At 47.9% G+C, this 15,551-nt stretch overlaps 1 protein-coding gene across 1 annotated transcript in view; it reads right to left on the reverse strand.

Moving 5' to 3' along the window:
- Window positions 1-2,999, reverse strand: part of NIPAL2 (NIPA like domain containing 2) — a 113,744-nt gene extending 110,745 nt beyond the window's left edge. The window contains 1 exon segment of the mRNA XM_068238394.1: window positions 2,476-2,999. Coding sequence (XP_068094495.1) covers window positions 2,476-2,622 — 147 coding nt within the window. The 5' untranslated portion in view covers window positions 2,623-2,999.
- Between the last annotated feature and the right edge of the window lie 12,552 nt (window positions 3,000-15,551).

Raw genomic sequence — 15,551 nt, forward strand, 5'->3', positions numbered from 1 at the left:
TTGCGCACAGGAGCCTCATTCACATCATACTGCTTCCGTGCTCATCTGGAAGCGCGTATGACATGGTGACGCGCAAGAATGGGAGAAGGGCATAGACAGCTCTTCGGCCGTTCACATCTACTGCGCTGCGCAGCAGTACAATGCGCTTGCGTACGGCTGTCTGCATTTTGACCGACCCATCACTGTCAATGGATGGGATCTGCAGTGGGTAGCGGCGCAGATGGCGTGCGATCGTATGCGTTGCATTCTGATCGCACAGAGTTCTGCACTATGTAGATGTAAACGAGGCCTAACGCAACAGCAAAGAAAGTACACTTAGCCCGTTGCGTCGAGCTACGCCAGAAGTTTCCAAACTGCCACTGACCTTCCGTAACGACAAAATGCATGGTATAAGGGCAGCGCAGAAATGTAAAATTTGTTGGCGTCAGCGTGCGTATACATGGAAAGATGCAAATACAACGGGGGAGCTGGGAATCCCAAGGAAGTACTTTCAGTCCGGCAAGGAGTATGTCACTGGGCGACGATAACCCTGGGGTGGAGGCGCTATGCATACGACTCTGCCGCTGGGTCAGATGAATCGCTTTTTTGGCGTTGCTGTGCGATGGGGTGAAGCATTGAACAGCTCGCCACAGGTCTAAAGCCCCATCTACACGATACGATTCTTTGTGCGATTTGATTACAATTCTATTTACAATCCAATTAAATCCGACATGTCCGATAGGGATTCGATTCAATTCGATTTGCCATTGTTTTGAAATGACGAATCGAATCCCGATTGGACATGTCCGATTTAATCAGATCATAAATAGAATCGTGATCGAATCACACAAAGAATCGTATCGTGTAGATGGGGCTTAAAATTGCCCTAAAGCTTATCTCTGCAGATGTGATCTGGAGTTTGACTCACAGTCACTGGAGTTTGGCCTAGTATGCACGAGGGGATCCACGGCTAATCTTTCTACAATTAAATGAATGCGCTATACACAGATTGATATGCCCAGCTGACCCCTCTCCAATTGGAAGTCGATTAGTGATTTATTCCTACGCTACATGCAATTTCTTAATTTTCAGCAGAAATCTATCAAGCATTGATCAAACCACAAGCATCGTATTGCTCGATGCAGTCCAATGCTATGGGCAATCATTCCCCCTCTCATTTCTCCTGCCACGCTCACCTGGGCAGAGATAATATCCGTCTGATCAGACTTTTAATAGATAAAAAGATTCATCAAAAGCGAATCGATTGGAATTGTTGGGATAATAGATGACTGGTAGATTCAATCGGTGGTCAAATCGTCCAGAAATCAATCCGAAATATTGATACGTGTATGGGCAGCGTTAGGTGCACAACTTTGCACAAGGCTAATTTGATTCTGGGAGCAAATGGTTGACTAGCCATGAGCTTACTGATGCTGGGAACACACGATGCAACGTCTGATCCAATCGATGGGAATTGGATGATCATTGCTAGCCTGTCCGATCTGTTTCTGATCGATAAAACGGTCAATTTTGCTAAGTTATAATCAGAAAATGTATCCCTTTACCAATCAGGAGCAGTTGGGACTTACACACAATACAACCTCCTGTCAGATTACCCGTCGATCAGATGAGAAATTGCATTGCGTGTTCCCAGCATAACGAAATTTTCCCCAGAATCTGATCAGCTCTGGCCCAGATTCCTACAGATCAATAATCTAACAAAATGTTAAATTCTAAAGCTAGCCATACATCTAGCGATGATGGGCAGATTCGACCAAGAGACAAATTTATCTGTAATCAAATCTGATTAGAGAGAGATCTGTTGGCGCCCATACACCACATGCTGATTTCTGATCAATTTTAATGCTGAAATCGATCCGGAATCGGCCTTGTGAGCCGCATATCACCACCTCACCGCCCCTTTCCCTTTAATTTTCCCCTTGGTGCCCAGTGCAGGTTATAGATTACCTGTCCGCGAACCCTGCTTGTCCCCGCAGGCTCCAAGTGCACTCTATTTTTCATACTCAACAGGGGACAGCGTCAGTTGTTTCATCTCGTTCGTCCCAAAATTGCACGCAGTTACCGCCGCGCACCCGATCAAGCAAGTCGGCCCATCTTGCAGCATGCACAATCAATTTATGCAATCAATTTCGTCCTGAAATTGATCGCATTGCTGGTCGGGCATGCACTTGGCGGCACCAATTTTCATCCGATTCTATTAAAATAATCCAATCGGATGGTCGATTGGCTGCCAAGTCACCTGATCTTTGGCTCATCCTCCCTCATCTCTATTCAATACCATCTCCATACAATTTAATGCAAAATTAAAAGTGATGAGAACAACACACGAAATGTAAAATGCAGTAGCAGAACTGCAGAAGTTTTACGAGCAGCTGCAAAGTTTTTCCGTACAGAGGAAACCATCATGAAGACAACAGAGGAAACCATCATGAAGACAACAGCAGTGTAGTGATAAGTAGGCCGTTTGTCACTTACCTTGTGAGAGCCATTCCACAAAGTGGCAATGCCTGTGATGTTGTCATGGCTCAGGGTGAGGTTGTCAGGTAGGGAAGCCATTTGGCCTCTGTTGCCCTCTTGCTGACAGAGGGCCTGATTGATTGGCTGCGCACAGAGAGCTGGCATCAGTCTGCTGGGAGGGAGATCACAGCTAGTGCCACCGGCTCTGCTGGCAGGAGAGATCCCCGGAGTGTAATCACTTCCTACTCCGGAGGGGGGAGAGCAGCCAGCAGCAGCGACACACCCTCCTCCCAGCAACCTGCAGACGGGGACACAGGATGCCCTATTCACATGGATCTGCTCTCTCCACCGCAGGAGGCCGCACACCTCTATCCACAAGCCAGTTACTTCCTAATGAGGCCAATATAATACTTTATAGGCTAGTGGCTACTGATATCGCACAGTGTGATTGTACCATAAATCATAAAGGCTGCTGTGTCTGAATTGTGAGGAGAGAAAATGCGCCATGTTTAGGAAACTTTTTCTATAACGTGCAGAGAGAGTAACCGAGCCTTGATTTATCCCTTTTTTAAACAATGAAACTTTATTAGTCACATTAAAAAAGGAATAAACCTACATGGTTGAGAGGAGAGTGTGACTGATGCATATCAAAATGACCAGTGAGGCCTGGAACCCACTACAAAACGCTATCGCTAATCGCAATCACTAGCGTTTTGTATGAGCAGTTTGTAAGCGATTTCATGACCGTTTTAGGGAGCGATTTTAGAAAGTGTAATCAATTTGCCAGCGGTTGTGTAGCGATTAGCGTTTTAAAGTCTGATTGGTCCTTTCATTGATTTTTAATTTTGTTACAGTGTACATTAACTTTAAAACGCTAGCAAAATTGCTCCGTGCAGGTTTTGATGAGCGATTACGCCAGTGATTATATACTTTACATTGAAACACTAACAAAATGCTGCATGTCCTGCTCTTGCGATTTTGGGATTCGCAAACGCTCCAGTGGAAGTTGGCACATCCGTTAACATTAGCTGAGCGTTTTTGGAAATCGCTAGCGTTTTCAAGCGCTCCCTAAATGCTCTGAAAAGCGCTCTTTTGGGTTCCAGCCCTGATGCAGCAAATATAATCGGATCCAGATGAGGTATCAAGTCAGGGGCGTAGCAATGGGGGGTGCAGAGGTTGTGACCGCATTGGGGCCCTTGAGCCAGAGGGGCCCTCACTCAACTGCAGTATTAGCTCTCTATTGGTCCTGTGCTCATGATAATCACTTCTACAGATATTTTGAATAGTGGTAATACTGCTCCCATTCCCTTTTTGCACCTCATGCACTGTAGTTGCCATTGGCAGGCTTTGGTGCGCCGTATCAATTGTTATGTATTAAGTGCTTGGGGGGGGGGGTCCCAATTAAATTTGTAATGAGTCCTAAAGCTCCTTAGCTATGCCACTGACACAAGGTGCCTATTAACAGTACAATTTTTTCACCAAATGCAATCCTTGATGCGATTTTAATGATCAAACTGTATAGAAAATTTGCTGTTTATGAAGGCAGTTGATAAGGATCAATAATTACCTTTCGATTATTTTCGATCGTAAAAATTGCATCGAAAGATTGCATTTAGTGAAAAGTTATACTGTTAATGAGCACCTTTAAAGTGCAGACAGCAGATGTATTGTACAGAAGTAAATTAACAAATGGTTTCTTAATATATTAAAAGAGAAATATCATGAGGAAGAACGAGACCTAAAAAGAGGCACTCCATTTTTATATTTTCCAAACCAATATATATTTATCTGAACAACCATTATATGGCCGGCTTAAAAGAAAGAGAGATGGGGAAGCAGAAAGAAAAATGAAAGAAAGATATAGGAAAGAAAAAAGGTTGGAAGAGGAGAAAAGAGTAAGTTAAGGAAGGGGAGAGTAAAGTGGGGATTGACACCCTCTGGACTCTGAGAAAAAGGTGCCTGGCATCAAAGCCAAGAGTATGTCTAATCTGACAATTCAGGGTATGAATCTCGATCCACACTTGTCTGGTTCCAGATTGGATCCATGTCAAACGGATCAGTTTTCTGAAAAACTGATCCGTTTGAGGCTCCCTGCACACTGCAAATCTGATTTGCAATTCAGATTTTCCCTGAATTCTATCAACAGAAAAATGCAGCATGCTGTAACAAATAAAAATCGGAATCGCATGTAAAAACAATAAAAAATCGGAATCGCATGCAGTGTGCAGAGAGCCTCACACGGATCTGATCTGGATGTAGGGCATGTTCCGTGTCCACGCATCAAACGCATCAGTACGTACGCGTCATCTCACCTGTCCCACCGCTCGTCCCGCCACTCGGTCAATTCCACACCCTGGAGGCCAGCAGAAGCGTGGCTCTCCATAGGCTGCAACAGGCCAATTCTGCCCAGCAACAGGGAGAATTTTCATTGGTTCAACATGAACCAATTAAAACCCTCTCTCTTGCTGAGGATTCTCATTGGTCTATTGCACCCCAATGGTGGATCCCCATACTTCTGTTTGCTTCAGGGCTACTCAGAATGGACCGATCGGCGATGATGGACAGCGGGACGCTTGAGTACAACGTCGCGATGGGATGCGGCTGAAATGGGTAACGCAGATGCGGCAACTAGTCTAGTGAGAGCGGACAGTGTCCTTACTCATAGGCTTGCATTGGACACAATTTCCAGTCCGGGAAAAAGTGTCAAATCCGGACTCTCCGTTACGTTTTCTTTCCGTGCAACACGGATCCGTGTGCGATCCGTGCTTCTGCACGAGGGGAAGTGAGTCTAATTTTTAACAGGATCCGCTTCCTGTGATTTTGCAGAGCTTTAAAAATGTATCCCACGGATATGTTTTTAAAACTAGTGTGAACCTGCCTAACCAGTCTGTCCCTAGCAGATACCAGATCCGACTGGAGGGTGGAAATAGAGGTCTCAAGATCCTCAGAATCCAGGTCTGGGACTTCAGCCCACCAGCCATCTAAACATTTGTCTATTTACCCACCCCTGTCTCGTAACAAATAATCAAACAATCATATGTGGCGGATAGTGGTTTGTCCACCTTCTCTAGGACGTAAAGCGACTCCAAGTCATCTGAGCCAATAGACATGGGGTCACTCTGGAATTGAGCTTGCCTGAGTTGTAGAAAGCAAAAGAACATTGTAATTTAGGCTGTACGTAGCTGTAACCTCATTGAATTGTAACAGAATGCCTCATGGAGCTATGAGCTGCAGATGTTTAATGCCGAAACCAGCCCAAAGAGAGGGATCCGAGATTGACAAAAACTGCTCTAGATGGAGGTTACCCCATAAGGGTGTGTAGGGCGAAATCACCCTGGCTTCTTAACTGATTTATCCCTTTGATTCAAGTTTCAATCTATGGGCCCTTTCATACCGGCTCCATTCCGTTTGAGGCTTGCGATTTTCCAAATGCAAGTACTGCAAAGTTACAATTGAAATTGGGGGAATGCATTCATACTGAATGCGCTTCCGATTTGCTAAAAAGGCAATCGTAATTCTGCTGCATTTTTTCCCTGCGTTTCGTTTGAGCACAACATAGTGAAAATCGCGAGAACGCAAAAAAATCGCCCTCTGCCTGTGAGGCTGGGTCTTGGGAGCACACTAGGCAGTGCAGAAAACAAGTGTATTTTCTGCGCTGTGCGTTTTTCATATTTTGCTGGGTTTTTGTGTTCGTTTGTGTTTTTATTATTTTCAATTCTCAATTAAATAAAAGTAGCATAAAAAAACGCATTCCCCTGCGTCTCATTGATAAACGTGCATTTTACATGCGTTTTTGAAAATTAAGCAGCACGTTGTGCGGTTTAAAAAACTCACATAGCAGTATATGGGCCGTTAGTTTACATTACGTGATGTAACGTGCACGTGGGAATGCACCCTTACGTTGAAATAATTTCTGTAGCTGGCAAGCCGTCATCTTTAGCCTCCTAGAAAACTAACGTACAGCTGTAACACTGAAGAATACGCAACCCCCAGTGTGCTCAGCATCACACAATGGCAGTCCTGTTACCAGATTCATTCATGTTTATGCAGGATCCATTGTCAAGCTAAATATCAGTGCTGAGACTAGTACCCCATGGTTATCTGATGACTCATTGTTCTGACACTCTGATATTAGTATTCAAGTGTTATCACCTCCTACCAAGCCAGGAATTCCATCTTTCCATAGGCCACTTGTACAGACGCCCTCAAGGCTACAGATGGTTTAGCTTCCAATATACTGCTTAAAATTAATATTAGTATTAATTAGGATTGGCGTTCTACCCCAGAATTTTTTTTTTGCAGCCAGGTGACGTGAAAAAGAAGCTGGGTGGGGTGTGAGGGGGGAATGCATGGCCGGCGCCACTCTGCTTACAGCATAGGAGGTGGATGAGGAAGGGAGCAGTTGACAGGCGGATGCTCACCAAAATTAGTTAATTGGAGAACCCGGCTGAACGAGCCTGGGGAGAACACTGAGTATATAGGATGGGGAGTTGAAAATATGCCAGCTTATTGAGTAGTAGTAGTAGTAGTAGTTGAAGCTTTACTGCCCTGGGTCACAGCAGCTTATGTTGTTTTCCCACATGCTATGTTGTTTTTGCTTGGATTCCTGCAGTTAAACGTCTCCTTTACATATGTTTAACAAGCCCTATCCCATACAACCATATAAATCCCTGCCATGTACTGATGAGGGCCAAAAGCCCGAAACAGGCTGTCTACATGTGGGGTTGGTGTGGCTGTGTAATATTTAAAGCTATAGGCTTGCTAGACACCAGCAATTCTGGATGCTTGCCTTGCTTACTGGGGCGATAAGGGATAATTTGCATATTCAGTAGTGGTGCATTGTGGGTAACCACAAATGTTCACTTATATAGCTGAATTATTGCAAATTTCCTTCTGTTTTAAGAAGGCAAATTTCCCCAAGCATTGCTTATTAGTAGGAGGGCTTTTCTGTCTCTTTTATCCCCCCCCCCCCCCCCCCCCCCCCTATACATTCCTGGTGGTTTGGGTCACCCTGAGCTGCTTGGTTACTCTCCTTTACATATGTGTGACTTTTTACCACCAAAAAAAGAAAACAAATGTTAAGAAGCAGTGAAGCCATACCTCAAAGCAAACCTAAAAGCATACCTGAAGTGAAAAAAATTGAGAAAGGGGGGAGGGGGGGATAATTAGATACTTACCTCTGTAGTGGGTAGCCTCTGGATAGTACATCCTACCAGTGTTGTAACTACCAGGGATGTGAAGTCGGTACAAAAATCATCGGACACCGACTCCTCAGTTTATGAAACCTCTGACTTCAGGTACCCAAAATTGCTCTGACTCCGACTCCTTAGTCTAAAGTAGTGTTGGGCGAACAGTGTTCGCCACTGTTCGGGTTCTGCAGAACATCACCCTGTTCGGGTGATGTTCGAGTTCGGCCGAACACCTGATGGTGTTCGGCCAAACCGTTCCCTGTGTCTGCTGGGAATAGTAGTACACCACTCGCTCAGCCACACTATGTAGCATTCTGTTTACTGCCACTCTGTGTACCTCGCTCAGCCACACTATATAGCATTCTGTTTACTGCCACTCTGTGTCTGCTGGGAATAGTAGTACACTGCTCGCTCAGCCACACTATATAGCATTCTGTTTACTGCCACTCTGTGTACCTCGCTCAGCCACACTATATAGCATTCTGTTTACTGCCACTCTGTGTCTGCTGGGAATAGTAGTACACCGCTCGCTCAGCCACACTATATAGCATTGTGTTTACTGCCACTCTGTGTACCTCGCTCAGCCACACTATATAGCATTCTGTTTACTGCCACTCTGTGTACCTCGCTCAGCCACACTATATAGCATTCTGTTTACTGCCACTCTGTGTCTGCTGGGAATAGTAGTACACCGCTCGCTCAGCCACACTATATAGCATTGTGTTTACTGCCACTCTGTGTACCTCGCTCAGCCACACTATATAGCATTCTGTTTACTGCCACTTTGTGTACCTCGCTCAGCCACACTATATAGCATTCTGTTTACTGCCACTCTGTGTCTGCTGGGAATAGTAGTACACCGCTCGCTCAGCCACACTATATAGCATTGTGTTTACTGCCACTCTGTGTACCTCGCTCAGCCACACTATATAGCATTGTGTTTACTGCCACTCTGTGTCTGCTGGGAATAGTAGTATACCGCTCACTCAGCCACACTATATAGCATTGTGTTTACTGCCACTCTGTGTACCTTGCTCAGCCACACTATATAGCATTGTGTTTACTGCCACTCTGTGTCTGCTGGGAACAGTAGTACACCGCTCACCCGCCACTGTATAGCATTGTGCTCTGTGTCGCTGCTGGGAATAGTGGTACACCGCTCACCCGCCACTGTATAGCATTGTGCTCTGTGTCGCTGCTGGGAATAGTGGTACACCGCTCACCCACCACTGTATAGCATTTCTGTACTGCCACTGTACTGCTGCCAGTCAGCGTGTACTTTAAGGATAAGTGAAATGAGGAAGAAATCCGGTGAAAGAGGGAGGGGCAAGGGAAGAGGTGTTTCCCATGATGGTTCACGTACAGGCCACAGGGGAGCACCCAAGAAAACCCACTCAATACCGCCCATGTTGTCCAGGACAACAACCCTCACAAATCCAAAAGAACAGGACCAGATAATTACTTGGATGACCTCTCAAGCGTCCAGCAGTGGGTTAAGCAGCACCAGCACATCACGCACGAGGTCCGAGTCCTCAGCCAGTTACAAGGAGCCAGTGGGCACAAAGCTGACACAACCGGCGGCGACACCATGCACACAACTGCCAGATAACCAGTCCGATGAATTACCTCAGGACACAATGGGGTATTCGCAGGAGCTATTCCCAGCCCAACAAACTTCCACCTTTCAAAGGTCAATGGAGGAACAGCCAGAAATGTTGTGCCCGGATTCACAACCATTAACTGTGGGAAATGCACCGCGCACTGAAATACAAGGCGAGTCCGAGGAGGACTCGGAAACCCAAATCCCAGAGCAAGTTGGGCAGGAGGGGTTGCAATTGCAGGAGGTCGGCCGACAAGATCTGGAAGACGACGTTGGAGTGAGCTGCGCAGAGGTTGTTCTGGGGAGCTCTACTCCACGGCAGCGGCCCCCCACAATGACATATGACGAGTTTCAGGAGATGGAAGAGGAGGGTATGGACAATGTGGACATAGACCCAGATTTTGTTTGTGAACGAGAAAATCGCCGTCGTAGCAGCAGCACAGATGAGTCTGTTGAAGAACCCACTGCTGCACGAGTTCGCCTTGTGCCACAAGGTAGGCGGCGCGCAATTTCAGGCACCACAAGCGTGGAAGTTCAAGTGAGAGGCAAAAGAGGCGCAAACAGAAATCGCCAGCAAGGCAGGTGCTCCAAAGTCTGGGCTTTCTTTGAAGACTGCACTAAGGATGGTACTATGGCGATTTGCAAGGTGTGCAAGACCCGCCTGAGCAGGGGGAAAAGTATTAACAACCTCTCCACCACCAGCATGAGCCGCCACATGCTATCCAAACATCCCACTCTGTGGGCAAACGCGGCAGGACAGGGTACCAGCAACACTGCCTCCCTTGGGGTCACCAGACTCACCACCAGACCCGCCTCAGCAGCAGCAGTAGCCCAGCCATTGCGTGGTTCACAACATTCACAAACATCAGACGCTGACACTGTCACTTTCCGGAGTAGTGCTCTTGAGGTCTCCCAGTGTTCATCAAACAAAACAACCAACAGCCCTTCAGTGTGCAGCCCTACGATTCAGTTGTCTGTCTCGGAGATGTTTGATCGCAAGAGAAAAAAACCAGCAAATGACCCCCGGGCCGTGGCAGTAACAGCCAGCATAGCCAAGCTTCTGGCCTGCGAAATGCTGCCATATCGAGTGGTGGAGACAAACAGCTTCAAGGGCATGATGTCAGTGGCCATCCCACGTTACGTGGTTCCCAGCCGCTACCACTTTGCGCGCTCTGCAGTGCTTGAGTTGCATGAGCACGTGGTCAGCAAAATAACCCGAAGCTTGAAGAATGCCGTTGCCTGCAAGGTTCACCTCACCACTGACACCTGGACGAGTGCGTTCGGCCAGGGTCGATACATCTCCCTTACGGCGCACTGGGTGAACCTTGTGGAGCCTGGCAGCGATTCCTCACCTGCTACGGCGTGGGTGTTGCCCACGCCGCAAACAGCTGCACCGCCGTCCCTCCCACTGGATAACAACAGCAGCACCTACCTCTCTGACTCCTTCTCCTCCAACGCATCTCAAAGCTGTACCTCATCCGGAAACGCTAACCCAGCAGCAGTAGGATCGTGGAAGCAGTGCAGCACAGCTGTTGGCATGCGTCAGCAAGCGTTGCTGAAGCTGATCTGCCTTGGGGATAAGCAGCACACAGGGGAGGAAATTTGGAGGGGAATAAAGGAACAGACGGATTTGTGGCTGGCACCGCTGGACCTGAAACCGGGCATGGTTGTGTGTGATAATGGGAGTAATCTCATTCGCGCTTTAAGGTTGGCTAAGCTGACACACATCCCTTGCCTGGCGCACGTGATGAACCTAGTAGTTCAGCGGTTCCTGAGGACATACCCAGGCGTGGCCGATCTTCTGTTGAAGATGCGACGAGTGGCCAAACATTGCAGAAATTCCAGTACTGCTTCGGGGGCACTCGCCAAGATGCAGGAGCGCTTCAATCTCCCCCACCATCGCTTGCTGTGTGATGTCCCTACGTGCTGGAATTCTACGCTGCACATGCTAGCCTGCTTTTGCGAGCAGAAGAGTGCAGTGGTCCAGTACATGACGGCGCAGTACCGAGGCGCATCCGGACAGCTGCCAAGCTTCTGTGGATCCGATTGGGCCAACATGTTGGACCTCTGCCAAGTCCTCCAAAATTTTGAGCAATCCACGTTGCTTGTGAGCAGTGACAACTCTTCAGTCAGCATTACCATACCACTGCTGTGTTTACTGAAGAGGTCAATGTTGAAAATCAAGGAAACAGCTGTCATGATGCAACTGGGGGAATCTGAAGGAGAAAACGATCAGCGTGATGGCACCAACATCAGGCCATCCGCATCAGGAAACGCTGGCCCCAGCAGCTATGATGAAGAAGACGAGGAGGAACAGCTGGAGTTGAAGCAGGAATTTCCTGCCACCACTGACGAGGGCCAGAGCGGTGCACGTTGGACTTCCACAATTCAGCGCGAATGGTCAGCAGAAGCAGACCAGGAAGAAGGTGACGACTATGATGCATCACCACAACTATCACAACGCTCACAAGAGGATGATGAGGATTCTGGCAGGACTCTGGCACACATGGCTCAATTCATGCTAGACTGCATTGAACGCGACCCACGCATTGTGCGCATTCTGGACAACACCAATTACTGGGTTTATACCCTTCTGGATCCACGGTACAAACACAATGTTCCAAAACTGCTTGAAGAAAGAGTCAGACAGGTCAAAATGGAAGAATACCAGCAGGCCCTTGTGGAGACTTTAGAGAGGAGATTGACATCCTCCCCCTCCTCTAGCCAGTTGTACGCCGACAGACTGACTTCCGCAAACCCAGGACGACCAGGAGGGCAGCAAAAAACACAAGCCGCAGCTAGTGCCCAAAAGGGAATGGTATCGGCAGTGTCCTTGGAGTGGGAAAATTTTATGACACCCATGCAGCAGCAGCCCACAGAACAGCAAGCGTGCAGATCCACCTCCAACACCGATCGCCTGGAGAAGATGGTCAAGGACTACATGTCAGGTGGCGTAGCTGTGTTGAACAATCCATCTGCACCCTTCAACTATTGGGTATCGAAGCTAGACACCTGGCACGAACTGGCAATGTACGCAATAGAGGTGCTGGCTTGCCCGGCAGCCAGCGTTATGTCGGAACGCTGTTTCAGTGCTGCCGGAGGCATCGTCACAGATCGGCGTATCCGCCTCTCCACAGAAAATGCAGACCGTCTGACTCAAATTAAAATTAATCAATCCTGGATTGGAAACGACTACGCAACACTCCTGGACCCCAACCAAGTAACATGAACAATGACCATCTGTGATGGGTTAGCGTTTCCGGTCCCTGTTTATTGAACCTCTTATCTGTATTACATTTATGACTGCATGGCGGAAAAAAGCATTGCTATATCCGCACGCTATTTGTCCTCATGCAAGGCCTGGGATGCTGTGTCTCAAAAAGCATGGCCTTCTCCTCCTGCGCCTCCTCCTGTTCCATCACGTGTGCTGCTGCTGCTGCTGCTGGGTTAGCGTTTCCGGTCCCTGTTTATTGAACCTCTCATCTTTATTACATTTATGACTGCATGGCGGCAAAAAGCATTGCTATATCCGCACGCTATTTGTCCTCATGCAAGGCCTGGGATGCTGTGTCTCAAAAAGCGTGGCCTTCTCCTCATGCGCCTCCTCCTGTTCCATCACGTGTGCTGTTGCTGCTGGGTTAGCGTTTCCGGTCCCTGTTTATTGAACCTCTCATCTTTATTACATTTATGACTGCATGGCGGAAAAAAGCATTGCTATATCCGCACGCTATTTGTCCTCATGCAAGGCCTGGGATGTTGTGTCTCAAAAAGCGTGGCCTTCTCCTCCTGCGCCTCCTCCTGTTCCATCACGTGTGCTGCTGCTGCTGCTGCTGCTGGGTTAGCGTTTCCGGTCCCTGTTTATTGAACCTCTCATCTTTATTACATTTATGACTGCATGGCGGCAAAAAGCATTGCTATATCCGCACGCTATTTGTCCTCATGCAAGGCCTGGGATGCTGTGTCTCAAAAAGCGTGGCCTTCTCCTGCGCCTCCTCCTGTTCCATCACGTGTTCTGCTGCTTGTGCTGGGTTAGCGTTACCGGTCCCTTTTCCTGGAACCTCTTCTCTGTATTACATTTATGACTGCATGGCGACAAAAAGCATGTTACCTGTACAAAGAAACATGACATTTTCCACATTTAAAAGACAGTTTTTCCTTTGAAACTTTACAATCAATTTTCTCAAAAACTATAAGCTCTTTTTCAAATATTTTTTTTCCTCTTGTACCCACTCCCAAGGTGCACATACCCTGCAAATTTGGGGTATGTAGCATGTAAGGAAGCTTTACAAAGCACGAAAGTTCGGGTCCCCATTGACTTCCATTATGTTCGGAGTTCGGCGCGAACACCCGAACATCGCGGCGATGTTCGGTGAACGTTCGCGAACCCGAACATCTAGGTGTTCGCCCAACACTAGTCTAAAGGTGGCCACTAACGGTCCAATTTCTAGCGAAAATTCGTTTGAGCGATCAGAAATTCTGATCGGATTGTTTGTAAATAATCTCCGTTGATGGCACAATCAATTACAAACGATTATAGAAATAGATGTACGATTGGATTTTGGTCAAACCAAAATTTGGATTTTCTTGCTGGTTGTGATAGATAGGAAGCAAAGATTGGTTCGTTGATGGTGTAGTGAACGATTTTGCTTCCGATCAGAATTATCTGATCGCTCTAATGTTTTTTCGCTAGAAATTGAATCGTTAGAAGCCACCTTTATACTTACCAAGGCTGTGGAGTTGGTATAAAAATTATCCGACTCCTGACTCCTCAGTTTGACTCCAGGTACCCAAAATTGCTTAACCACTTGACGACCGCAGTGGTAACCCCCCCTAACGACCAGGCCGTTGTGTGCAGCACTGGGCTGTGCAGGCTTTTCAGCCTCCTGTACAGCCCAGCTTAGGTGTCCAGCGATCAGACTCACCTCCTTTTTTTGTCCCTAAGGGGGTCCGATCGCTGTGGCCGTTTATTTTTTTTATTTTCCTTTCTCTATGAGGCTCTCGATCTCCCCTCCCTCCCTCCCCTTCCCTCCTCCCTTCCGGTGTGTGAATTGGAACAGGACGGCGATCCATCCTGTTCCGCCTCTTATAGGCATCAGCCTATGAGAGGCCGGCGCTCCCTGGCCAATCAGAGGCCGGGGATCGCCGATCTCATACAGCGCTGCGGCCCCCGGCTGTGCTGTACGCTTGTAAACAAAGGGGATTTCTTTCCCCTTAAGTTTACAAGCAGCCTGCTAGCCGCGATCCGCGGCTAGCAGGCTATTCACCGAACTCCGTTCCGTGAATCAACAGGGAACAATCGCGCATGCACGCGGCCGTACCCTGGGAAACTGCAGCCCCAGGACTTGACGCCAATTGGCGTTAGGTGGTCCTGGGGCTGCCGCCGCGTTCACGCCCATTGGCGTGATGCGGTTGCTAGGTAGTTAAACTCCTTGACTCCACAGCCCTGGTAACTACAATTCATGGGACCTCCCCCCCAGGGGAACTTTGATGGGGATCCCAAAAAATTCACAAACCTTTCCCTTGGTCCCATTACCGAGCAGTGAGGAAAATTACCGACTTGGCTGACACATGTCAGTAAATTGTCAGCAAATGTCAATTCATAAAGCCTTCAACAAGCGGTAAGCCAGATGATAATTACCGACACCTCTGGTTAGGTCTTAACAAGTTACCGACACCTCTGGTGAGGTCTAAACAATGCAACGTGCAGGGATCCAAAGTCTCTGTGAGTCTGTGCAGGGAGCCAAAGTCTGTGTGAGTTATCTGTGCAGGGAGCCAAAGTCTGTGTGAGTCATCTGTGCAGGGAGCCAAAGTCTGTGTGAGTCATCTGTGCAGGGAGCCAAAGTCTGTGTGAGTCATCTGTGTAGGGAGCCAAAGTCTGTGTGAGTCATCTGTGCAGGGAGCCGAAGTCTGTGTGAGTGTAGAAGCTGCAAAAAATAAATTTATTGCAGTTGGCATTCAGTTTAGAGGTGGTGGGGTGAGTTCCCTGGAGGTGAGAGGTCCAGGGCTTGCCCGCACTTCCCTCTAGGTGTCGCATGGTGGTTTGGGGGCCCCAGTGAGTGAGAGAGACCTGGGGCCCCTGGGCTGTCATGTGGACCAGTGTTTGTGATTTTAAATTTATTTTTTGCAGCTTCTAGGATGCGGTTGACAGGTGAGTGGTTAGGGAGGGGACCGTGTGGGAGATGTGCCTACACGGGGCGTCCCTGTACTGTAAACGACGCAATTCACGATTGCGTCCAACCGAAGCCTCCCACCTGAATGCTAATCTATGTAATTCCTGCTAGGTATGGTACAGCAGGCAAAGGGTG

This window comes from Hyperolius riggenbachi, chromosome 5 (assembly GCF_040937935.1).
Source record: "Hyperolius riggenbachi isolate aHypRig1 chromosome 5, aHypRig1.pri, whole genome shotgun sequence".
Taxonomy (NCBI): Eukaryota; Metazoa; Chordata; class Amphibia; order Anura; family Hyperoliidae; genus Hyperolius; species Hyperolius riggenbachi.